Genomic DNA, 23,358 nt, shown 5'->3' with positions numbered 1-23,358 from the left:
GCCTCTCACTGTTGTGGCCTCTCCTGTTGCAGAGCACAGGCTCCGGCCGCGCAGGCTCAGCGGCCATGGCTCACGGGCCCAGCCGCTCCGCAGCGTGTGGGATCTTCCCGGACCGGGGCACGAACCCGCGTTCCCTGCATTGGCAGGCGGACTCTCAACCACTGCGCCACCCAGGAAGTCCTGATTTACACTTTTTAAGAGATGATCCCATATAATGCTAGTCAGTATTAGAATTATGTTATATTCACACAATGGATTGCTATATAGCAGTGAAAATAAGCTGTTTACAACTATACTTATCAGTGTGGGTGAATTTCAGAAACGTAATATTGAGCAAAAGAAGCCAAAACACCAAAAGCACATGTTGTATGATTGAAAAACAGGCAAAACAAATTGCTAATGTTAGAAATCAGGATATTGTATTATATTTGCTTCGTTGGGAAGATGGTGACTGGCAGATGGCTTCTGGGGTGCTGGTAATGTTCTGGTTCTTTACCTGGAGATCTGGTTACACAGGTGTATATAATTTGAAATTAAACTATATATTTTTGATTTATGTATTTTTCTATATGTTATACTTTAATTAATTTATTACCAAACATGATATACAAATGGCTAACAAACACATGAAAATATGCTCAATATCATTAGTTATTAGAGAAATGCAAGTGAAAACCACAGTGAGATACTACCTCACACCCACAGGATGGCTATAAAAACAGAGCAAAAAACAGAAAACACGAGTTGGCAAGTATGTAGAGAAATTGGAACCACCCTCATGCATTGCTAGTAGGAATGTAAAATGGGGCAGCCACTGTGGAAAACAATTTGGTGGTTCATCAAAAAGTTAAACATAGAATTACATATGACCCAGCAATTCCACTTCTGCGTATACACCCAAGAGAAATGAATACAGGTATTCAAGGAAATACTTGTACATGATTCCTCACTTAGCACTGTTCACAATAACCAAAAGGTGGAAACAACCCAAATGTACATCAACTAACGTTTAGGTAAACAAAATATGGTATATCCATGCAATGAAATATTATTCATAAGAAAGAATGAAATATTGATATATGCCACAATGTGGATGAACCTTGAAAACAGCATGTTAGGTGAAAGAAGCTAGATACAAAAGAGTATACATTTTATGGTTCTATTTACATGAAATACTAGAATAGGTAAATGTGTAGAGACAGAAAGCAGACTAGTGGTTGCCAGAGACTAGGGGAAAGGGAGAATGGAGAGTGACTGTTTAATGGGTATGGGCTTCCTATTAGGGTGATGAAAATGAATTGGAATTAGAAGTGATGGTTGTATAGCATGGTGAATGTACTAAATGCCATTTAACTGTACCCTTTAAGATAATTAATTTTATGTTGCATGAATTTTTTTCTTTCTCTTTTTCTTTTTAAAATAAAGTGTGTATAAAAAGAAACAAAATTGAGTTATTTGTAGTGAGGTGGATGGACCTAGAGTCTGTCATACAGAGTGAAGTGAGTCAGAAAGAGAAAAACAAATACCGTATGCTAACACATATATATGGAATCTAAGGGAAAAAAAAAAGGTCATGAAGAACCTAGGGTAAGACGGGAATAAAGACACAGACCTACTAGAGAATGGACTTGAGGATACGGGGAGGGGGAAGGGTAAGCTGGGACAAAGTGAGAGAGTGGCAAGAACATATATACACTACCAAACGTAAAACAGATAGCTAGCGGGAAGCAGCCGCATAGCACAGGGAGATCAGCTCGGTGCTTTGTGACCACCTAGAGGGGTGGGAAAGGGAGGGTGGGAGGGAGGGAGACACAAGAGGGAAGAGATATGGGAACATATGTATATGTATAACTGATTCACTTTGTTATAAAGCAAAAACTAACACACCATTGTAAAGCAATTATACTCCAATAAAGATGTTTAAATAAATAAATAAAGGTTGTACCTTTTGACTACCTTCATCCAGTTCTCCCTCCCTACCCTCTGCCTCTGGTAACTGCAAATCTGATTTCTTTTCCTATGAGTTTGTTTTTGAAGTATAATTGACCTACAGTACTATGTTCTTGGTGTACAACATAGTGATTTGCTATTTCTATACATTTCAGAATGATCACCAGGCATGAATTTTACCCCAATAAAAATGTTTTCCAACCTAAAAAAATTCTTAAGAAAGATGAATGCAACAACAAAAAGAAAGGTAGTTATGTGAAGTGAAGGATGTGTTCATTTTAACGCACCTTATTGTTAACACATCTAATCTTATTGTGGTAACATTTTACAATATATACATAAATCATCATGTTGTATACCTAAAGCTTAAACAATGTTGTGTGTCAATTATATCTCCATAAAGCTGGAAAACAAAAAAAGATGGCTGAATGGTATGGTAGAATGAATTTGGAAGGTGGAATCACTGAGACCAATAAGGGCTCTCAACTAGTTCAGACAAGAGTTGATGGTGGCTTGAGCTAAGGAGGTGGTGATAGATGTGGAGAGAAGTGGACAGGTTCCAGATATGTAGTGGAGTTGACAGGACTTATTGGATTGGACATAGAATGTGAAGGAAAGAGAAGAATTCAGAATGACTCCTAGATGTTCTGCCTTGAAAAACGGGGGGATGATGGTGTGCTATTACCACTTGATAGGGACCCTAAGTCCTAGAGTGCAGGGCCTTTCTCCAGAGCTGAACTATAACCAACCTTGATATTCCTGAGTGAGTGACAGAATCTATAAAAGCCCCCCACCCCAACCCCAACCAGTTCCCACTGTAAGGTATTTTTAAGTGACTTTTTTTTTTTTTGCCGTGCTGTGCGGCTTGTAGGATTTTCATTCCCTGACCACGGATCGAACCTGGGCCCCGGCAGTGAAAGTGCCGAGTCCTAACCACTGGACCGCCAGAGAATTCCCTTTAAGTGACTTTTTTTTTTTTTTTTTTTTTGCAGTACGCGGGCCTCTCACTGTTGTGGCCTCTCCCGTTGCGGAGCACAGGCTCCGGACGTGCAGGCTCAGCGGCCATGGCTCACGGGCCTAGCCGCTCCGCAGCATGTGGGATCTTCCCGGACCAGGGCACGAACCCATGTCCCCTGCATCAGCAGGCGGACTCTCAACCACTGCGCCACCAGGGAAGCCCCCCTTAAGTGTGACTTTTAATGGAAGACTCAGAGTTGTTAATAACTGTCATTTAGCACTCCCATGCACATTCTCAACTCTCTGGTTATGATGCTGTCCCTGTCCATGGCATAGCTCTGCTCAGGGCCCTCTTCCCAGTGCCTGGCTGGGCCATCAGGCTCAGCTTCAAATAATGTTTCCCTCCCCCTCCCAGGAGGCTTAGCAGCTTGTCTTCATCAAACCCCCACCTCTTCTTGAGCCTGATCTCTTCTGTCCAGATTGTGACAGCTGCAGACCCTCTACTCCTACTGGACTTCTTTCTCCCCGCTAAAGGCCTTTATGCCGCCCCAAGACATTCCTGCTAAAGATTTCATCCAGAATCCCCCCACCCTAGCTTATGACTAGGTTCTCCCAGACAGCTACTCTGACCTTATGTGAGCCTCACTTGGTCTCTCTCCCTCCATAGGGGACCACCTCCCCACAGAAGGCCGGCTCATGAACAGCTGTATCCAGGCCAGGAGGAAGTGCCAGGCTGATCCCACTTGCAGTGCTACCTACCACTACTTGAATTCCTGTGCCTCTAGTATAAGCACCTCATCACCTGCAGAGGAGCCTTCAGTCCCTGATGACTGCATGGAGGCAGCACAGCAACTCAGGAATAGCTCTCTGATGAGCTGCACATGCCATCGGCGCATGAAGAACCAAGCTACCTGCCTGGACATCTACTGGACCGTTCACCCTGCCCGTAGCCTTGGTGAGGCCCCCATCCTAGAGTGGGCTAAGCTAGGGAAGATGGCTCTTGGGAGTTGTTTTTTAATCCTGCTGGATATGGGCCACATGGTAGATTCTGACAGGGATGATAATGAAGCTCTGCATTTGACGTCAGTAAGAAATGGAAGGAGGAATTGGCAGTATGCTTTTGGGCCCCACAGTACTGCCCTCCCTTCTCACTACTTCCCCCCCAACTTTGTTTTTTGCGGTACGCGGGCCTCTCGCTCTTGTGGCCTCTCCCATTGCAGAGCACAGGCTCCGGACGCGCAGGCTCAGCGGCCATGGCTCACGGGCCCAGCCGCTCCACGGCATGTGGGATCCTCCCAGACCAGGGCACGAACCCATGTCCCCTGCATCGGCAGGCGGACTCTCATCCACTGCGCCACCTGGGAAGTCCTTCCCCCTTTTTTTTATCTGGAAACATGTAGCTGCCTCTTGGAAGGTCTCTGAACCAGGCTAAGGCCCAACATGGGGAGCTCCTGGAACAGACGGATATGGAGAGGAAATGGAGGGAAATGGTCTTAACTCATAAACAGGCTGCAAATACAACATAATCCATAGGTTCAGAGAGACTGGGAGGCAGTGTCCTGGTCCAGCCTTTAACAGAGAGGATATTCATTAACCAGACAAGAGATGATAAAAGACGGAAGGCACTGGAAGAGCCAAAGAGAGGAGCTTCCTCTGACTCTGGAGATCCCTTTCCGTATCAGTCAGCTTTTACTAGACTGTGCTGCAGTAACACAACATGGTCTTGTAAAACAAAGGTTAAGTTCTTGCTCATGTTCTGTCTTGGCTGTGTCATGTGTCCTCTTCATTCTGGGATCCAGTACAGCCTCTATCTGGTATGTTCCCTTCTCGTGGCAGAGGGAAATGAGCAATGGCAGAACCATTTGATGCCTTTAAAAGCTTCTGCTCAGATGTTACATAAAATACTTCTGCTCACATTCTATTGACAAAGCAAATCACGTGGTCAAACCTGACATCAGGGGGAAGGGGAAGTATACTCCTCCCACAGGGGACACTGAAAATCACATGGCAATAAATGAGGATGTATAGTCTTACAGGGAGGACAAAAATAATTGTAAACAATAATGCAATCTACCATAATCCACCAGTTGGTCAAAACATTCATTTCCCTCCCTTTCACAAGCAAAATATACCTACTCACTTTCTAAGGAAGGTGCCTAAGAATTCCATCTAAGCAGGACATCAGGCTCCAAGTCTAGGATCTTGTGATAATTTCTATATCAGGTCTGGATGTGGTTTCTCTTAATTTAGAAACCTATGCACTAAAAAGTCATCTGCTGGGCTTCCTTGGTGGCACAATGGTTAAGAATCCACCTGCCAATGCAGGGGATAGGGGTTCGAGCCCTGGTCCAGGAAGATCCCACATGCCGCAGAGCAACTAAGCCCGTGCGCCACAACTACTGGGCCTGCACTCTAGAGCCCGTGTGCCACAACTACTGAAGCCCGTGCGCCTAGAGCCCATGCTCTGCAACAAGAGAAGCCACGACAATGAGAAGCCCGTGCACTGCAATGAAGAGTAGCCCCCGCTCGCTGCAACTAGAGAAAGCCCGCACACAGCAATGAAGACCCAACACAGCCAAAAATACAGATAAATAAATAAATTTTTTTAAAAAGTCATCCGCTTCCCATCTATACTCAATATATAGTAATGGAATGGGGACAGGAGAAGCACAACAAACTCTCAGGTAGAAAGAGGAGTAATGGGAAGCACACAGTAGATGTTGATTCATAGCAAAAGCCCTACTTTTGCTCATTGAGGAGCAAAAGCCCAGGAGTTTCCCAGCCCCCTGGAAGGTCCTTTGTTTTCCATTATTTTCTTGGGCTACATCTGGAAAGGGCATTGGAGACTATGACCTCCTTAGGGACTGAGTAGCATTCTCCACTTGCTTCCTACCTGAGGAATGTTGGAGCATCTTAAGTCTCAAATAGTTAAGAGTCTCTTTTAATCCAGGCTGGTGGCTCTTAGCAGTACAACTCTCTCAAAACATAATTGCATTTTATGTCTGATTTCTGTCACCTCATGTGCCAGTAGCCTTTCCTATAATCCCTTTCAAGACATACATCTCTTTTGAGACCTAATTAGAGGTACCTTGCCCTTATCAAGCTTCTGTGGGAGAGCCACTATCTTAGTCTTTTTTCCCTGAGAACATTTGTCCAACAGGCAGGATTTATCGGATACTGTCTTAATCAGTGAGAGATCTCCACAAAGGGCATGATAGCCACAAACTTGAATTGGTCTTTGGCCCAAGGCTGAGTTGTAATTGACCTTATTACTCAACGCATTTTTCAATATGAGAAAGAGTTGCATTTCTTAATTTTGCAGATCCTAGAATTTCTGTATTCTTTCTTTTCTGTTTCCTCTCTGTGTGTAAAATGGTCAGTTCTCTGAGCTTATATCTTTCTCGTAGTACCATGCCAAGTGTGGCTATCAGCAGTCAGGACATATTAGTAATCTTCAGCTTCTCAGCTTCTTCCCCTTAAAGCACAAGCTTACTCAGTACATCATCTTCCTTCCACGTTATTGCAGGCAACGATTTTACCAAATGCTTTGCCACTGCATAATGAGGGCTGCCATCTTCCCAGCCCCCAGTAACAGCTTATTCACCACCCACTACCTAGTGCCAAAGCCAATACCACTTATTTTAGATCTTTTTTTGTTACTTCAGCACTCCATTTCTAGATACCAATTACATTTTTTAACATCTTTATTGGAGTATAATTGCTTTACAATGTTATGTTAGTTTCTGCTGTATAACAAAGTGAATCAGCTATATGTATACATATATCCCCATATCCCCTCCCTCTTGCGTCTCCCTCCCACCCTCCCTGTCCCAACCCTCTAGGTGGTCACAAAGCACCCAGCTGATCACTCTGTGCTATGCAGCTGCTTCCCACTAGCTATCTATTTAATATCTATCTATTTTACATTTGGTAGTGTATATATGTCAATGCTACTCTCTCACTGCATCACAGATTACCCTTCCTCCTCCCCGTGTCCTCAAGTCCACTCTCTATGTCTGCGTCTTTATTCCTGTCCTGCCCCTAGGCAAATCAGAACCATTTTATTTTTTTAGATTCCATTATATGACCAATTACATTTTTAATAAGAATTTGCTAAATTATGCAACCAACCCCAAATCTCTGGCTTTCACCAACAAAAATATATCTTTTGTTCATGTTACACATCTGCTGTGGGCTTCCATGAGTTGGCTTTGGAGGACAATTTTGTTATTTATTTATTTATTTAGGGCTGCGTTGGGTCTTCGTTGCGGTGTGCAGGCTTCTCATTGCTCTGGCTTCTCTTGTTGCGGAGCACGGGCTCTAGGCATGCGGGCTTCAGTGGTTGTGGCTCGCGGGCTCTAGAGCACAGGCTCAGTAGTTGTGGCTCACAGGCTTAGTTGCTCCACGGCACTTGGGACCTTCCTGGACCAGGAATCGAACCCGTGTCCCCTGCATTGGCAGGAGGATTCTTTTTTTTTTTTTTTTTTTGCGGTATGCGGGCCTCTCACTGTTGTGGCCTCTCCCGTTGCGGAGCACAGGCTCCGGACGCGCAGGCTCAGCGGCCATAGCCCACGGGCCCAGCCGCTCCGCGGCATATGGGATCCTCCCGGACCGGGGCACGAACCCGTGTCCCCTGCATCGGCAGGCGGACTCTCAACCACTGCGCCACCAGGGAGGCCCCGGCAGGAGGATTCTTAACCACTGCACCACCAGGGAAGTCCCATGAGTTGGCTTTGTCTTTACTCCACTTGTCTTCTTCATTTGAGGATCCAGGATGGTAGATGGAAAAGAGCCAAGCAGCACCACATGTTAGTTCTTGAAACTTAGAGGTGATTATGCCTCTTTAGCTCACAATCCACAGGCCAAAGCAAGTCACATGGCCAAGACTTACAGTAGCGTGGGAAAGTACAGTCCTCTCATAGGGGGCCTAAAAGTCACAAGGCAACAGGTGAGGTTGTATTATCCTCCCACAGCAAGCAATTGGAAACAAACTCTCCTTGTTCCCTGATTTCCATTCCTCATCCTAATCACTTCTCTTTTAGAACTTCCACTGAGACTTCTCCCTGAATCCTCTTGTCTCCCCCTCTTTTCCCTTGGGAGCTCCCAGGTCTTCCCAAGCATCCAAACCATCCTTTCCTGTTTGCTTGATATCATCTATATCCCTTCCCGCCTAAAGACATATTCACAAAGGCCTATTGGGTGACATCCCTGCAAGCTCACCTCTGTCTTCAACATTTATTGAGCACCTACCATGTGTATGAGCTATGCAGTCATCTTGTTTTTTTTTTTTTTTTCTTTTTTTGCGGTATGTGGGCCTCTCACTGTTGTGGCCTCCTCCGTTGCGGAGCACAGCCTCCGGACGCGCAGGCCCAGCGGCCATGGCTCACGGGCCCAGCCGCTCCGCGGCATATGGGATCCTCCCAGACCGGGGCACGAACCCGTATCCCCTGCATCGGCAGGCGGACTCCCAACCACTGCGCCACCTGGGAGGCCCAGTCATCTTGTTTTTTTAACTGAAGCATAGTTGGTTAACAATGTTGTGTGTGCAGTGATTTTGTAAGACCTAGTGATTTTATAAGGTCTTAAGGAGCCCACAGCCCCATGGGGTGTTTGAAAGAGATGTGTTTCCTTTCAGATCATTTCTCTCCCTTCTCTGCTTTTCTCAGTCAGGTTCAGTTCCAGATCTAGTCTCATTTGCATGACCTCAGCATGCAATGCATCTCCATAGCCAAGTGGTCAGGCTGGAACAGAGTCCACCACTGCCCCTTCTCCAATAGCAAGAGAAAACAAGACAGAGTCCCCTTGCCTGCTTATGTGCCCACAGGCGATACTTGTAGTAGTTAGGAGCAGAGACTCTGAAGTCAGGTAATCCAGGTTTCAAATCCTGGCTCCATTTACTAGCTTATGTGAACTTGAGCAAGTGAATTAACCTCTCTTATCCTCAGTTTCCTTTTACCTACCCAAAGACTTCTATGAAGACTAAGTGAAATTGTATGTATATATATATATATATTTTTTTTTCCACTTGCACCATAGTGCCCAGTACACAGTGTGCTCCACAAACAGTAGCTTTATTATTCTTATCATTAAACCCAGTTTATTTGTCAAGCCTAGCCTATACCTTTATGGCCCTGTTCTTTTTCTCTCCTCTGCCCAGCATGCAGCTATTTAGGTAGAGACTATGCCTTTTCTTTTTCTCCAGCAGCCTCAACCCCTCCTGCTCCCACCCCCAGCCCCATCCTCAGGATTCTGGTGCTCCCTACCTTTGTCTCTAGGTGACTATAAGCTGGATGTCTCTCCCTATGAAGACACAGTGACCAGAAAACCCTGGAAAATGAATCTCAGCAAACTGAACATGCTCAAACCAGGTGTGGAAGGCAAGCTGGGGCTGGGGTATGGGAGGGCCTGGACCCTGAGGGAAGGGTGGCTGGTGGGGAACACAAGCTGGGAGAATGAAGGGGGAGAGTTCTAGCTTGCCAGGTAACTAAAGAAGCACTCTCAGGGTGAGAGTCTGAGCTATGCCGCATGATCTAGTCTCACGAGTCAACACAGAGCAATAGTTATTAGGGAGATATTCCAAGAGAGCCCATTAGAGCTCCCTGGTTCCAAAAGGTGGATCTCTACAAAGGCTTTGGTGGGAGTGGCAGCAGTCCCAGAAAAAAAAGTGCTGAAATGGAGTATTTACCCTAATTCGAGGCAGCCAGGAAAGTAGCTTTTTGTCCCTGAAGACTAGGAAATTGCTTGTTTTCAGCCATTCTAATGGGATGGGTGAGGTGTTGGGCAGGGAAAATGGTGAGAGAGAGCGTGACTCCTCAGGGGTGACTCAGGGTGGGGAGCCATCTGTCTGGCAAGGACTATGATGCATGTTTTTCAGGAAAGTGAGGCTGTTGTATTAATTGGAAAGGAACACACACATGCACTCTCTTTTTGAGAAAGATGTGAGCTTTGTTGTACAGTCAGTACTGTGTATTAGAATTTTGAGAGAAAAGCATAGAGGTTTATGTATTACAAACTCTAGGTTACAGGGAATCTGGGAATAACCTATTCCAGTTACTCCATTGTTCTGACTGCTGGAATATTCTGTTAATAGAAATATCACCATAATTTCCCAAGACTCAGAGTATGGGGGGTTTTATGCATGCATCAATCAATGAAATACATCAATCAATGTCTATGGGCAGAATAGACAGATGCAGAACCAAAATCCTAAATAGAATTTGGTTGCATCTGCTGTGGACAATCCAGAAAGTACTTTTCTGCGCCAGGAGGATTGCAGGATCCTAGTTCCCCTACCAGGGATGCAACCCCTCAGAAGTGAAAGTGGGGAGCCCTAACCACTGGACTGCCAGGGAATTCCCCAGAAAGTACTTTAGAATGTTGTAGGGCCTCTTGGTTACACTTTCCACCATGGGATCTCACTCATTGCATAGGATTGAGGAAAGGGTTTGGTTAGATGTATATGGCTTTTTTTTTTTTTAAACCTAGACAAACAGAGGAGCAGGATGGGAGAGGCTCGCGAATACCTGATACTGTTTGTGGGTAGAGGGAAAGGCCTTATTCGGGGCAGTCCTCCCTGACAGGAGTGCCTTCCCACTACCGTCCTTGTGAAATCAGAGGGTTGCCGGGATTCCTGGGGAGGCTGGGCTGCATGTCTGCAGAGAGGACTGCTGACTTGGTGCCCCTCTCCCCCCAGACTCTGACCTCTGCCTCAAGTTTGCCATGATGTGCACTGTTAATGACAAGTGTGACCGGCTGCGCAAGGCGTACGGGGAGGCGTGCTCCAGGTCCCGCTGCCAGCGCCACACTTGCCAAAGGCAGCTGCGCTCCTTCTTCGAGAAGGCGTCGGAGCCCCACGCTCAGGGCCTGCTGCTGTGCCCGTGCGCGCCCACCGACCTGGGTTGCGGGCAGCGCCGGCGCAACACCATCGCCCCCAGCTGCTCACTGCCATCGGAGGCCCCCAACTGCCTGGAGCTGTGGCACATATGCGTGTCCGACCCGCTGTGCAGGTGCCGGGTGCTGGGTGCGGGCGGGCGGGGTGGACACCACTCCTTTGACGCCTCCTTCCTGGGCAGGGCTGGGTCTGAACCACCCTCCCCCCCGCAAGGCACCATGAACCGACTTTACCATGTAGCTACCCTGGATACTTTCTGAAACTCTTTTATAAAAAAATAAAATATAATAAAATAAAATTATATAGAGAGTATAAAAACTTTAGGAAATATAAAACTGTTAAAATGTCACTCAAAACCTGTCACCTGGAGGTAATCTACCATAATTTGGGGAGCATTTCCTTCCAGTCTTTTTTCTCGCCAGGTAAACAAAATCAGACACCAACCTTGTTTTGCAACCTGGTTCTACCACTTACTTCTCTGTATAACCTTGGGCGAGTTACTTTGCCTCTCTGAGTCCCACTTCCTCTTCTGTAAAATATTACATGGAGCTCTCAAAAATCATAATACTAACACTTACTGAGTACTTACTTACTATGGGCTAAGTACTTAACATCTATTAATTTATCTAAGCTTCACAAGAACCCTATAAGATAGTTGCTATTATTACTATTTTTTTTTATCATCCTCAGTTTACAAATGAAGAAACCACAGCAGAGAAAGTTTAAATAACTTGCTCAAATCCACCTAGGTAATAAGTCAGGTTTGTTAATGAGGTTTGGATTTCCTTCATAGGAAGTCTGGCCTAGAGCCTGTGCTCCTAGAGGCTCTGTTATGCTGCCTGTTATTATGCTGGGAGCTATGGGTTGGCCAAAAAGTTCGTTTGGGTTTTTAATGGAAAAACCCGAACGAACTTTTTGGCCAACCCAATATTATTATTACTGTTACATAATAAGTGCTGGGCTAGATGACTAAGATACTGTCCCTTCCTTCAAGGAGTTTGCACCTGAGTGGGGATGACAGATATGTAAACCACCAATCTAACACAAGGCAAAATGTAAGGAAAAGTGCACAAATATACACACAAAAATATACTCATAATTCCATCCCCTGAAGATAACCAGCTTTACCTATTGTAGGATGAGTGTTAAAAATAATAATATCTAACATTTACTGAACACTCACTGTATACCAGGCACTGTGTTAAATGCTATACATGTATTCTCTTACTTCATCCTCACAAAAATCCACAAGGTAGTGTTATTTTCATCTCTATTTACTGTCAAGGAAATTGAGGCTAAAGAAACTGCCTGAGATCTCATAATTAGGGATTGTGGAGCCCAAATTCAGAGTGATATGCTGTGGAGGCTGGGGTGATGGTGCATTTAATTGTGACAGGAGCAGGCTTCACTGAGGAGGAAGCCACGGGCCAGGCTCTGAAAAAGGCTGAGGCAGGTTTGGCATGAAGATGGGCATCTCAACTAAAGGGGCGGCAAGGTGACACTGTGGCAAGGCGAAGGCTGCAGGCCAGACCATCAATAGGGACTCTGAAACTTTCCCTTCTTCCAGATCGCGCCTGGCGGATTTTCAGACCCACTGCCATCCCATGGACATCCTAGGGACCTGTGCAACAGAGCAGTCCAAATGTCTGCGAGCATACATGGGGCTGATTGGTGAGGCTGGGGGGCATGTTTAGGAAGCCTGCAGGTTGGCCAGCCTGGGGGAGGGTGAAAATTCTCTGGAGACTGAACCCCCATGGAGTGGTCCTGAGACAGGTGGGAGAGGATGGGAGCTGAAGGTAGGGTTGGCTTCGGCACTGACAATCCTCTTTTGACCCCATAGGGACTGCCATGACTCCCAACTTTGTCAGCAACGTCACTGCCAGAGTTGCCTTAAGCTGCACCTGCCGAGGCAGTGGCAATCTGCAGGAGGAGTGTGAGAGGCTGGAAGAGTCCTTCTCCCGAAACCCCTGCCTCAGTGAGTGTTCTCCACCAGCTCCCTGCCCCCGTGGCTGGCTCAGCTTGACCCAGGGAGAGGGAAAGGGTCAGCTCTGTGGTCCACTGGTTCCATCCCTCTCCTGCAGATGGAGCAGCCCCCTCCTCAGCATAGGCTTACATCTCCCCAACCTGGGCCTTTCTGCCTTCTCCCATTCTATAAGTGACCCACCCCCATCCCTGGCCAAGCTGCCTCTTCACTTGCCTGGGCCCTAGGGACACTCTTCAGCTCAAGGAATAGCAAGCAGAATGAGATAATATCCCATTCCCAGCTGCCACCCACCCACCCTTGCATATCCCAGGGTCCCTGAGACATTCCCTTTCCTTCTTTGGGAGCCTGAGAGATCTCCAACATCTGCCTTCTTCCTTCTCTCCTCTCCTCAGTGGAGGCCATTGCAGCTAAGATGCGTTTTCACAGCCAACTCTTCTCCCAGGACTGGACAGCCTCTACCTTTTCCATGATGGAACGCCAGGTAGGGCCTCCTCTGTTACACCCCTCCTACCTTTACTGGACCAGCTGGGGGAAACCCAGACAAAGCAAGCAAGAGATTGGATGGGGGGGGTGAACTCCTTGTGGTCATGAATACTTTAGACCTCTAGCAGACACCTCAGGGGAGGAGGACAGGCCTTGACTGAGGCTAAGGTGGTGAAAAGGGTGGAGCTGACTCCATTTTATTTTTTCCACAGAACAAAAACCCTGCTCTGAGGCCACAGCCCTGGGTGCCCTCTCTTTTCTCCTGTATACTTACCTTGATTCTGCTTCTGAGCCTCTGGTAGCTGGACTTCCCTGGGGGCCCTCTTCCCCTCTACCACACCCAGCTGACCTGCAGCCTGCAAGGGGTGAGGAAAGGACAGCACAGGAAGGAGGTTCGGTACATAACATGGAAACCCTGACGTCACCCCACACCTCCAGTCGACTCCAGATTAGGCCACAGTAGAAGCTGACTAGCCTAGTTCTCATTCCCTTCACTTATTTTTTTGTTTTGTTGTTGTTGTTGTTGTTGTTGTTGGCCATGCTGCTTGGCTTTTGGGATCCTAGTTCCCTGACCAGGGATTGAACTAGGCCCTTGGCAGTGAAAGCTCGGAGTTCTAACCACTGGACCGCCAGAGTCATTCCCTTTACTTCTGACTCAGGCTGCCCCTCCTTAGGACTTTAGCCATATCTTCTGGTGATGTCCAGCTCTACCAGGCTCTCTCCTTACCCCTTTCTTCTGCCCACCGGCATCACCCAGGCTCTAACAAATCAGTCACACTCTCTTGCATTCTCCAGGTAGGCAGGGCTGGGTGTTCTGAAGCAACCTAGAAAGACATTCCTCATGGTGAGGAAAGCTGGAGCAAGACTCTTGGCCCCTTGTCTCCTCCTCTGAATGGGGAATGGGAACCTACTGCCTGCCCGGGGATCCTACAGAACATTTGAGCATCACGAGCTGGAGCATATGGGCCTTGCTTTCTTCCTGCTACTGTCCCAAAGTCCCCTTAGCCTCTTGGATCATGATTAAACATTTTAACTTAAAACTTTTCTCTTTTCCCATTGTCTCATACTGTGAATTTATATAGAACTAGGGGTGTTACAGACACAAGAGCACAGGCCAGGTGATCTAGGAGACACAGCAACCCTGCCACCAGATGCTATGTGACCCCCAGGCAAGTCTCTCAGCCTCTCTGTGTACTTGACATGGAGTTGGAAGAAAAATAACTTTATGTGAGGCTGTGGACCAGGTACCTGTTCCAGCTCCAGCCATTTTGAGCATGCTGCCTGGGATCTGCCACAGCAGCTGAGGGGGGAGGGTCCATAGTCAACCACAGCATTTGAGCACCTGCTTGTGTTATCAGTCTGCTCCATACCATAATGGGGGCCAGAGGAAAGGAGAGACTGGTTCTTGAACTCGTGCAATCCAGTTGGGATAAGGAAACAGTTACCCATGCAAAGTAGTTGGGAAAATATATTTATAGGGCTGTGGAAATTTGTCTGTTAATTCATTCACTCACTCTTTCTAAAAGCATCTGATAAGTGCTGGCTCTCCAAGACACTGTGCTGGGTGTGGGAGATTCCAAGGTAATCCTATTTGCAGATCCTATTTTCAAGCCTTTTACACATCAGAGCAGGGGAACTAACAAGACGGTCAATAAGAACAGTGCAGTGTGATGAGTACTGTACAATAATTGTAATAACCCTCATTTACTGAGCCCCTACTGTGTGCCAAGTACTACTGTGCCCCTACTGTGTGCAAATACATTCATAATTCATTTAATTCTTCACTAGCTACGTGACCTTGGGCTTAACCTCTTTGGGGCTCACTATCTACATCTGTAACATGAAAAGGTATAGCACCTACCTCACAAGGAATGAGATAATCCATGTGAAAGCATTGTGCCTGATAAATAGAACTCAAAAAAGTTAGCAGTTACAGCATATGGTTTTTGTAGAGAATTTGGACAATACAGATAGTTATAAAGAAGAAAATTTAAATCTTTAAAATCCCATTCTCAAACTTCCAAACTACTCCCTGTACATCTGTGCACATGAGAAACTATGGGTATGTATAATTTTATATATGTGAGGTCAGAGACTGCTTATCAAAGTGTAAGTCACAGACACTTTTCAACATCCATGAGTAGAGCTCAGAATACATCGTCCTTTTTATCAGCTGCATAACATGGACTTGTATGAATGCATATTCCTACATACATAGTTTATTTAACCAGTTCTGTATTGATGGGTATTTGGTTTTCTTTCTGTTTTTCTCTGAGCCAAGTTTTAAGGCAGTGAGGAGGTGACTGGGGGTAGCATGTGCCGAAGAGCTGCCTGAGTGGTGGGTAGAGTAGGGAAAGCACCCCCTAAACATTCTTGTATCCACATACCCCACCCTGCCCCAGGAAGTTCCCAGCCAACCTGCTGTCCTGCAAACTTCAGTGCAGCACTGGGTGGACCTTCCCCTTCCTCCCCTCCCAGGAAGATCTCTGAACTGTCAAGGCCCCTCCATTTGCTTTGGCTCCATTATCCTGGGGCTGGTGGTGGTGAATGGTACAGTCATTCCTTGCTAAGTGCTTGAATTAGACTAATAGGTCATCTGTGCTTTTCTCTGAAGAAGGTCCAAATTCCTGGTAAACAACCAGACCACTCTCCCAGCCTAGGGCCCAGAGCCAAGGCTCGGGGTGGGGGCACACAGGGGCTGGACTGAAGCTTTTAATGGTATCCTGGCTGGCCAGGATGGTTAATGCCATTAGACTAGTTTCTGGGTAATGAGGTGGGAAGGGCTGCTGGCAGCAGTGATAAGCAGAGAGCGCTGAATTACAGGTCTCTGCATGGCCGGGTTGGAGCAGACTGTCTTTTAAACAATTATCTTCCAATTCACCCATTCAATCATGTATTCATTCAACAAACCTTAGCAATGCTCTGTTCCAGGCTGTATTTTTCAAGGTCTGTCCCTGCGCATTCATGAGCTACCATTTTGGTGAAGGGGCAGCCCAGGACTTTGGCAGATAGACCTCAGCTTTAGGCACTTGGGACTTTTCAGTTATCCTGGATGATTTTAACACTCAGCTGTTTGACCTTGGCAAATATTCTTTGTCCCTCTGAGCCACCATTTCCTCATCTCCAGTAGGGATCCCAGTAGGAGTACTTAAAGGGTTGCAGTTTTTGTTTTGCCTTTGTTTTTAATAAATACAACATCAGCAATTTAATTTCAGTCAAAAAAACAAATTAGCATTATCAACCGATGTTTATATCAATTTAAATGGCTTTGGTTGGTAATTTTTTTGGCTTCTTATTTCTATAAAAGCTTATAAGCATGAGGAATGTATGCTCATTTTGATCTCCACATATATTTACATTAGATAACAGTAAAAATATTTAAAACAATCAGGGTTGTTGAAGACTGGAAATAATTACAACACTTAACATAGTGCCTGATACAGGATGAACAATCAATAAGTGGCAGCTATTACTATTATTACTTCTGGGAGGGGATCTGTGGGGACTATGTATTCTGCTCCCTGCCCTGGAACAGTGGTGAGTGATGGTGCTGGCTCTGCCTCCAGCTGTGGGCTGAATTCTGGGTGGGGCTGCTTCTGGGAGACTCACTATTCAAGCTCTGAACTCCAGGATGGAAACCAGAGCTCTGGGTCTGTAGCTCAGGCTCTGAGGGACCTTGCACCAGGCATGGAATCAGAGACAGTCAGTGTCTTAGTCAAGGGTCTTTTGGCTGCAAGTAACAGAAACGTTGAAATTACTTAGTGAAAAGGGAATGTCATGCAGCTGAATCCCAGGACGTTCAGCTGGGCCTTGCCGGGGGTAGGACTGGAAAGTCAGGAACCAGTCTTGAGCCCCGTCTGTTGAAGGCCTAGACATCTTGGGCCATCTACTTCATTCTCTCTATGGACCTACTTCCTTTGCGTGACCTTCCAGGGCCAGCATTTTCAACTGAATGACCTCCCATCCCAATTCCAAATTCATGGAAAATCTGATTGTCTGTGCTTTCCTGGGTTAAGGGTCCATCCCAGGCTTATCAGCTGGGTAAAAGAAACATAGATCCACATGCTACTAAAGTAATTACAGGGCCCCAGGCCTGTTAGTGGAGGGCAGTTCTCAGAGAAGGCAGTGTATCTCAGCAGGACTCCAAGAGCATAGACTCTTGGCAGGGAATTAAGGTAGATCTTAATCACCCAAGGTCCAGCTTTGCTGCTTTTCTTTTCTTCTTTTTTTTTTTTTTTGCGTATGTGGGCCTCTCACTGTTGTGGCCTCTCCCGTTGCGGAGCACAGGCTCCGGACGCGCAGGCTCAGTGGCCATGGCTCATGGGCCCAGCCGCTCTGCGGCATGTGGGATCTTCCCAGACCGGGGCATGAACCCGTGTCCCCTGCATCGGCAGGTGGACTCTCAACCACTGCGCCACCAGGGAAGCCCAGCTTTGCTTCTTTTGTGGCTTCCTTCCTGGTCTAGGAGTGTCTTCTCTGAGCTTCCTTCTTGGATGCCCTCAGGGATAGGAATGTAGGAACATAGGCCCTGTTGTGGCTCCTTTGGGTCTGAGAACCATCCTGAGAGCTAGATGGAGGTTCTTTATGGCTGCAGAAGGAGGCTTTGCTGCTGTGGGGCTTGCTAGATTTCTGGTCCCAGCAGTTGAAGAGTAAGGCAAAGTGAAGGGGATCAGAATATGCCACTCCAAAATATGCCACTTTGGCATAAGGATTATTTTTACCTGAAGGCAATTAAGAACCAACAGGGAGAGTTCTGTGCCCTCGCCTTACGTGCCTGAAGGGGCATAAATGAAGATGAGGAGTCAACACCAAGATAAGTTTGCATAGACAGACCTTACTAAAATAGCCCTTATCTTCCATTAGTTTCCCCCATATATTTCCTAGTCACTTCTGCACAATTTATTGTTCCTTGGGGCCCAAACCCTCCAGCCTTTGTTAAAAGGGTATATAAGGCCCCTAGTCTAACCCCAAGTCCTATATGAGTTTCACTTCTTTTCTGTAAACTCCCATGCAGGTAAATATTAATAAAAATTGTGCCTTATCTCCTGTTAATATGTTTTTTGTTAGCTTAATTCACAGGCCTCCAGTTACTGACCCTAAGAGGGTAGAAGAAAAGGTTTGTTCTCCCCAACAAAAGCACTGCCACTTCCTTGGCTGATAACCCTCCATCTTTGCCTCTATAGCCCATCTTACCAACAGTCATAGGCTCTCACTCTCATTTCCTCTCATGGAATCTTGGGTTCTCAGAAATTCCAGTCTCTTTTCAGCATCTTTGCTTCTCTCAGGAGGATGCCTGTTCACATGGGAGACTCGGTCCAATAAAATTCCACCCTCAGGTGCTGAGCTGGTCAGGGCTTATCTGACATACTGTGGGAGTTGTGGGGGTGGAGGAGACAATAATAATAACTAACATTTATTAAGAGTTTAATGTGTGCCAAGCACCAGGCTAATGGCTTAAAGAGCATTGTCTCATTTACTTTTCAGAAGTATCCTCTTTTATTTTCCTTGTTTTACAAGGGGATATAGCAAAGCTAAGCAGCGTGTCCAAGGTTACAGGGCTAACAAGTGGCTGATCTAGGAATCAAACCTCAATCTCCCTGACTCCCAGGAGCAACCTTTGATCCACATCACGTCTGTCCAGTGTTGGGGTGAGACGCCACTACCTAAATTTCAACAGAGGCCGTGATGAGGAGTGTGGGGTCAGAGAGCTCTTTTAAGCTACAAGCATGACTTCCTAGAAGAGAAGGTATTTGTTTTTTTGTTTGTTTGTATTTTGTTTTTGTGGTATGCAGGGCTCTCACTGTTGTGGCCTCTCCGTTGCGGAGCACAGGCTCCGGATGCGCAGGCTCCGGACGTGCAGGCCCAGCGGCCACGGCTCACGGGCCCAGCCGGTCTGCAGCATGTGGGATCTTCCCGGACCGGGGCACGAACCCGTGTCCCCTGCATCGGCAGGCGGACTCTCAACCACTGTGCCACCAGGGAAGCCCTGAAGAGAAGGTATTTGGACTGGACCTGGCATGAGTAGGGTTTATTAGGCAGAAATTGGGGGAAGGGCACCCCAAAAGTCAGAGTGGGCAAATGCAGACTAGAAAAGGCAGGGAGTGCTGGGAGGATGACAAGTAGTCTGCTGTGACTGAAGTTCTTTGAGGGGAGGTGTTGTCAGGTCTTCCTGTCACTCAACTCCCTACCACACTGTCCAGGGGGAGGGTTCTCCTCTGGGGACACACCCAACTGCAGAGCTACTATTGTGAAAGCCAGGCCCTATGGATCAGGCAGGAGTCCTGGGAAACTGGTGTGCAGAATTCTGGCTTGGCATGCTTGGCGTCCCTGGCCATGGGGAGCTCCGTGGCCTCTGGACCTCTTAGTGACGTCCCAGGGTGCAGAGATCAGTGTGTGGGTGAGAGGATGAAGTGAGTCTGTGTCTGGCCTGGAACAGTGACAAGCAGGAAGGGATAGCCTATCCCCCACAGAGGGATACCAGCAAATAGCTGCTCCCTCCCTCCCCGCCCCCATGCTGACTTACCAGTTGCTGTGGTCAACTGAAGTGTCAGGGCGTTCGTTCCAAGAGTTTGGTCTTCCCAGACTTTGGTTGGCTTTGGGGTTCCCGTGGAGACTTCCTGCTGTACCTGCTGTGGACTGGGTATGGCAGGCAGTAGGTTGGCATAGAAATGAAGACAAGTTTTGTGGTGGAGATAGACAAACAAATAATAGAGACATCATTTTTTGAGTACTTGATATGTGTCGAACATTGCACTGAGAACTTTGCATGTGTATCCTTTTTAAAGCTGAGTTGCCTCATGGGCTTGTCTCCTCATGGTATCATCTGGCATCCATAATATTTGAAAAAAAATTTTAAATAACTATTGCACAGTCTTTTGAAAAAAGTACACAGCAAAACTTGAAATCCTCTTTCTCCATCTGTCTCCCTGTATTGTATACACAAAGCAGCCATCTCCACAGAATCTCTTCTCTCAACGTGATCCTCAGAGAAGAGATTAACACCATAAATATATATAGTTAATATTTTTTCTTTGTCTCACATGTGTAAGTAATCCAATTTAAACTTCCTCATGGCCCTCTGAGGGCACACACTATTATCCCCATTTTACAGATGGAGAAACAGATGTCCAGAAATGAATTATTGCCCAAGGTCACACAGCTAATCACTGGCAAGTGTTTTTGAAGCAGGATTTGTGCTTGTTGTGAAAGTGCATGTGATCTAGGGTCTGTGAGACTCCTGAGGAAGAGGCAGTTAATTCATTGTGGGGGGCTTCATGGAGGAGGCAGTGTTTGAGTAGAAACCTCAAGGGACAAAGAGAAGCTCAACAGATAGAAATGGGCATAGAAGTGTTTCTTAGGAAGGGAGGAAAGCCTGAGAGATGAGCGTATTATATTGTGGGATATCAAAAGAGAGGCAATCTCATTTCTCCATGTCTCATGGCTCCCTCTCAGTGGTGGTGGGCCTGGCATTTAAGAGACTCGCCTCATACCCCAACTTTGCCCCAGGCAGAGTCTGCCTGTGCCCTTTAAGAGCCTCCATCACAAAGCCTCCTTGTGTCTTCTGAAAGAGACCATCTAATTCAGGCTGGTTGCCTACCCTCCACTCCCCTCCCGCACATAGGAGAAGAGAGGGAGATGTGGTGAAGGAGCCCAGAAATGAACCCCCTCTTAGGCCAAATCAAATACACTTAATTCTTCAGGAATTACATGTCAGGAGTGTCTTAGGAAACGCAGCTCTCTAGCTGTTCAATGGAAGCATGTTGTAGTGAAAAGAGCACAATGGAAAGTGGATTCAGCCTTTGCATCTCAGCAAAACTATTTATCAGCTGGATGAATTCAAGCAAATTGCTTAATCTTGCCAAGCTTCAGTCTCTCTTTTTTTCTTTTTTTTTTTTTTTTTGCCGTACGTGGGCCTCTCACTGTTGTGGCCTCTCCCATTGCAGAGCACAGGCTCCAGATGTGCAGGCTCAGCGGCCATGGCTTACGGGCCCAGCCGCTCCGTGGCATGCGGAATCTTCCCAGACCGGGGCACGAACCCGTGTCCCCTGCATCGACAGGCGGACTCTCAACCACTGCGCCACCAGGGAAGCCCAAGCTTCAGTCTCTTGATCTAAAAAAATCATGGGCCCTATTGCCAAAAAGCTGTCTGGTAGGTTTGTCAGAGAGGGAGAAGAAATGGCTGTCTGGGGATATACTGATCTAATATTTACTTCAGTGTTGGGTGTCAGGGACTTGTTAAATCCAGTTTTCTCCTGCAGGAAGTGGGCAGTATGAGATCTCAGGAGCTTGAGGTGGGAAGGTGACTCCCAGCAAGTAGAAGGAAAGAGAGGAGGTGCTAGATGAAGCATGGACAGACACGTTTCTCTTGTTGCCATGCTGGAACAATTCTGTGAACCTCTCCCAGCCTCAGTTTCCTCACTTTCAAATGCCAATTCAACTTAATGAATATTGGCCAGACACTTGCATTGCTATTTCACCTGTTTAATTTTTAAAATTAATTAATTTATTTTTGGCTGCATTGGGTCTTCTTTGCTGCACGTGGGCTTTCTCTAGTTGTGGCGAGGGGGGCTACACTTTGTTGCAGTGCGCGGGCTTCTCATTGCAGTGGTCTGTCTTGTTGCGGAGCATGGGCTCTAGAGCACAGGCTCAGCAGTTGTGGCTCATGGGCTTAGCTGCTCTGTGTGTGGGATCTTCCTGGACCAGGGCTTGAACCCGTGTCCCCTGCATTGGCAGGCGATTCTTAACCACTGCGCCACCAGGGAAGTACCATCTGTTTAATTTTTAAATGTATTTTTTTCATATTCTCCTTCAGCCCAGAAGAGATTTCAGGTGGCTTATAAAAATACACAATACAATAAAATGAAAATAAAGGCACAGAAACCAAGGTGAAGAGAGAACAGTGAATGACAGCCGGATCATTTCAGTAATCTGTAATGCATGTGAACAGGTCCTGCCCAGATGAATACCATTGCCACAAAACCCCTAGTATATCATGCTTGCAGGTAGTAGGGCCTGGAAAATGTATCTTAGAGCTAAAGGTAACACTTCTGTTTTACAAATGAAACTGAAGTTAAGTCCTGCTCTGGTTCCAGCATATAATGTGCATGTGCCTGAATGAGGGAGAGGGAGGAGAAACCCTTTGTAAATTATACAGAGTACAAAGTTTGGGTCCCCTGTGTTTGGCAAGAGACCACAGGCAGCTGCCTCTGCTTCCTCGGCTGCCGGGACCACTTGATTGAAATGGCCAACAAGGAGAGGGGAGGCAGAAGAGGATAGACGGAAATTAGCATTTCAATAAGCTATCCTGCCACCAGAATTGACTGAGTGCTTGTTATGTGTCAGCTAGTCTGCTCAGCACTTCATATTTACTATATTTCATATTTAGTGTAGTCTAAATTACATGTTGGAGGGTAGGTAGCCTAGGAGTTAAGGGCACAAGCTTGGGTAGGAGGGGTGAGAGTCCTGCCTCCCTCACTCGCTTGCTACAATCCTTGGTTATCGCCTATGTTCCTTCACCTGCGAACCCCAATTTATCTGCTTCCTGGGTCGTGGTAGCGAATCAGTAGGCTAAAGCATGTTAAGTGCGTGGCCCAATGTTAGCACACAGTAAACAACAACATAAACAACAGCACACGTTTTTGAGTGATAAGGGCGGCAGGGGCGTCCTATCCTAAAACACTATCCCCCCCCCACCTCCCACCCCCATAGCAGGTCTCTCCGTTTAGTTCGAGTGAAACCGGGCGCGGGTTCTGCCGCGGCGCGGGCTCCGCGGTGGGGAAGCCGCAGGCGGCGTGCGGAGGAGGCGCGCCGCCTAATGCAGTTGTCAGTTAATTAGAGGAGAAGGTTATGTCATTAACGGCGAGATCGAAGCAAAAGGAATTAAGAGGCTCTGGCAGCGCTGCTGTCACGCTCTCTGCGCGGGCCGCAGGCCGAATTCAACAAAAATTCGATACGCATTAGTGCACTATCAGCGGCTGCCCGGGACGCGGGGCCGCCGAGCGCGGGAGCTGATGCGCCTAGGTTGGGCGGCCCCGCGAGGGACGCGGTGCCTTGCTGGGAAGGGCCTACACCTCCTGGAGCCCCTGCGAGTGGT

General features: G+C 46.9%; 1 protein-coding gene across 3 annotated transcripts in view; it reads left to right on the top strand.

The window, feature by feature from the left end:
- GFRA3 (GDNF family receptor alpha 3) overlaps nucleotides 1–23,358 on the top strand; it is a 40,977-nt gene that overhangs the window by 3,769 nt on the left and 13,850 nt on the right. The window contains exons 2-8 of one of the 3 annotated variants that reach the window (XM_060091975.1): nucleotides 3,575–3,862; nucleotides 9,183–9,275; nucleotides 10,601–10,913; nucleotides 12,366–12,469; nucleotides 12,639–12,773; nucleotides 13,175–13,263; nucleotides 13,478–14,305. In XM_060091975.1, coding sequence (XP_059947958.1) covers nucleotides 3,575–3,862; nucleotides 9,183–9,275; nucleotides 10,601–10,913; nucleotides 12,366–12,469; nucleotides 12,639–12,773; nucleotides 13,175–13,263; nucleotides 13,478–13,567 — 1,112 coding nt within the window. In that variant the 3' untranslated portion in view covers nucleotides 13,568–14,305. Of the gene's footprint in view, nucleotides 1–3,574; nucleotides 3,863–9,182; nucleotides 9,276–10,600; nucleotides 10,914–12,365; nucleotides 12,470–12,638; nucleotides 12,774–13,174; nucleotides 13,264–13,477; nucleotides 14,306–23,358 lie in introns of those variants that run through there. The other 2 variants (XM_060091976.1, XM_060091977.1) reach the window with 2 other exon arrangements.

Source organism: Mesoplodon densirostris, chromosome 3 (assembly GCF_025265405.1).
Source record: "Mesoplodon densirostris isolate mMesDen1 chromosome 3, mMesDen1 primary haplotype, whole genome shotgun sequence".
In the NCBI taxonomy this organism is placed as follows: Eukaryota; Metazoa; Chordata; class Mammalia; order Artiodactyla; family Ziphiidae; genus Mesoplodon; species Mesoplodon densirostris.
The sequence above is the reverse complement of the archived record's forward strand: the minus strand, read 5'-3'. Positions and strand labels throughout refer to the sequence as shown.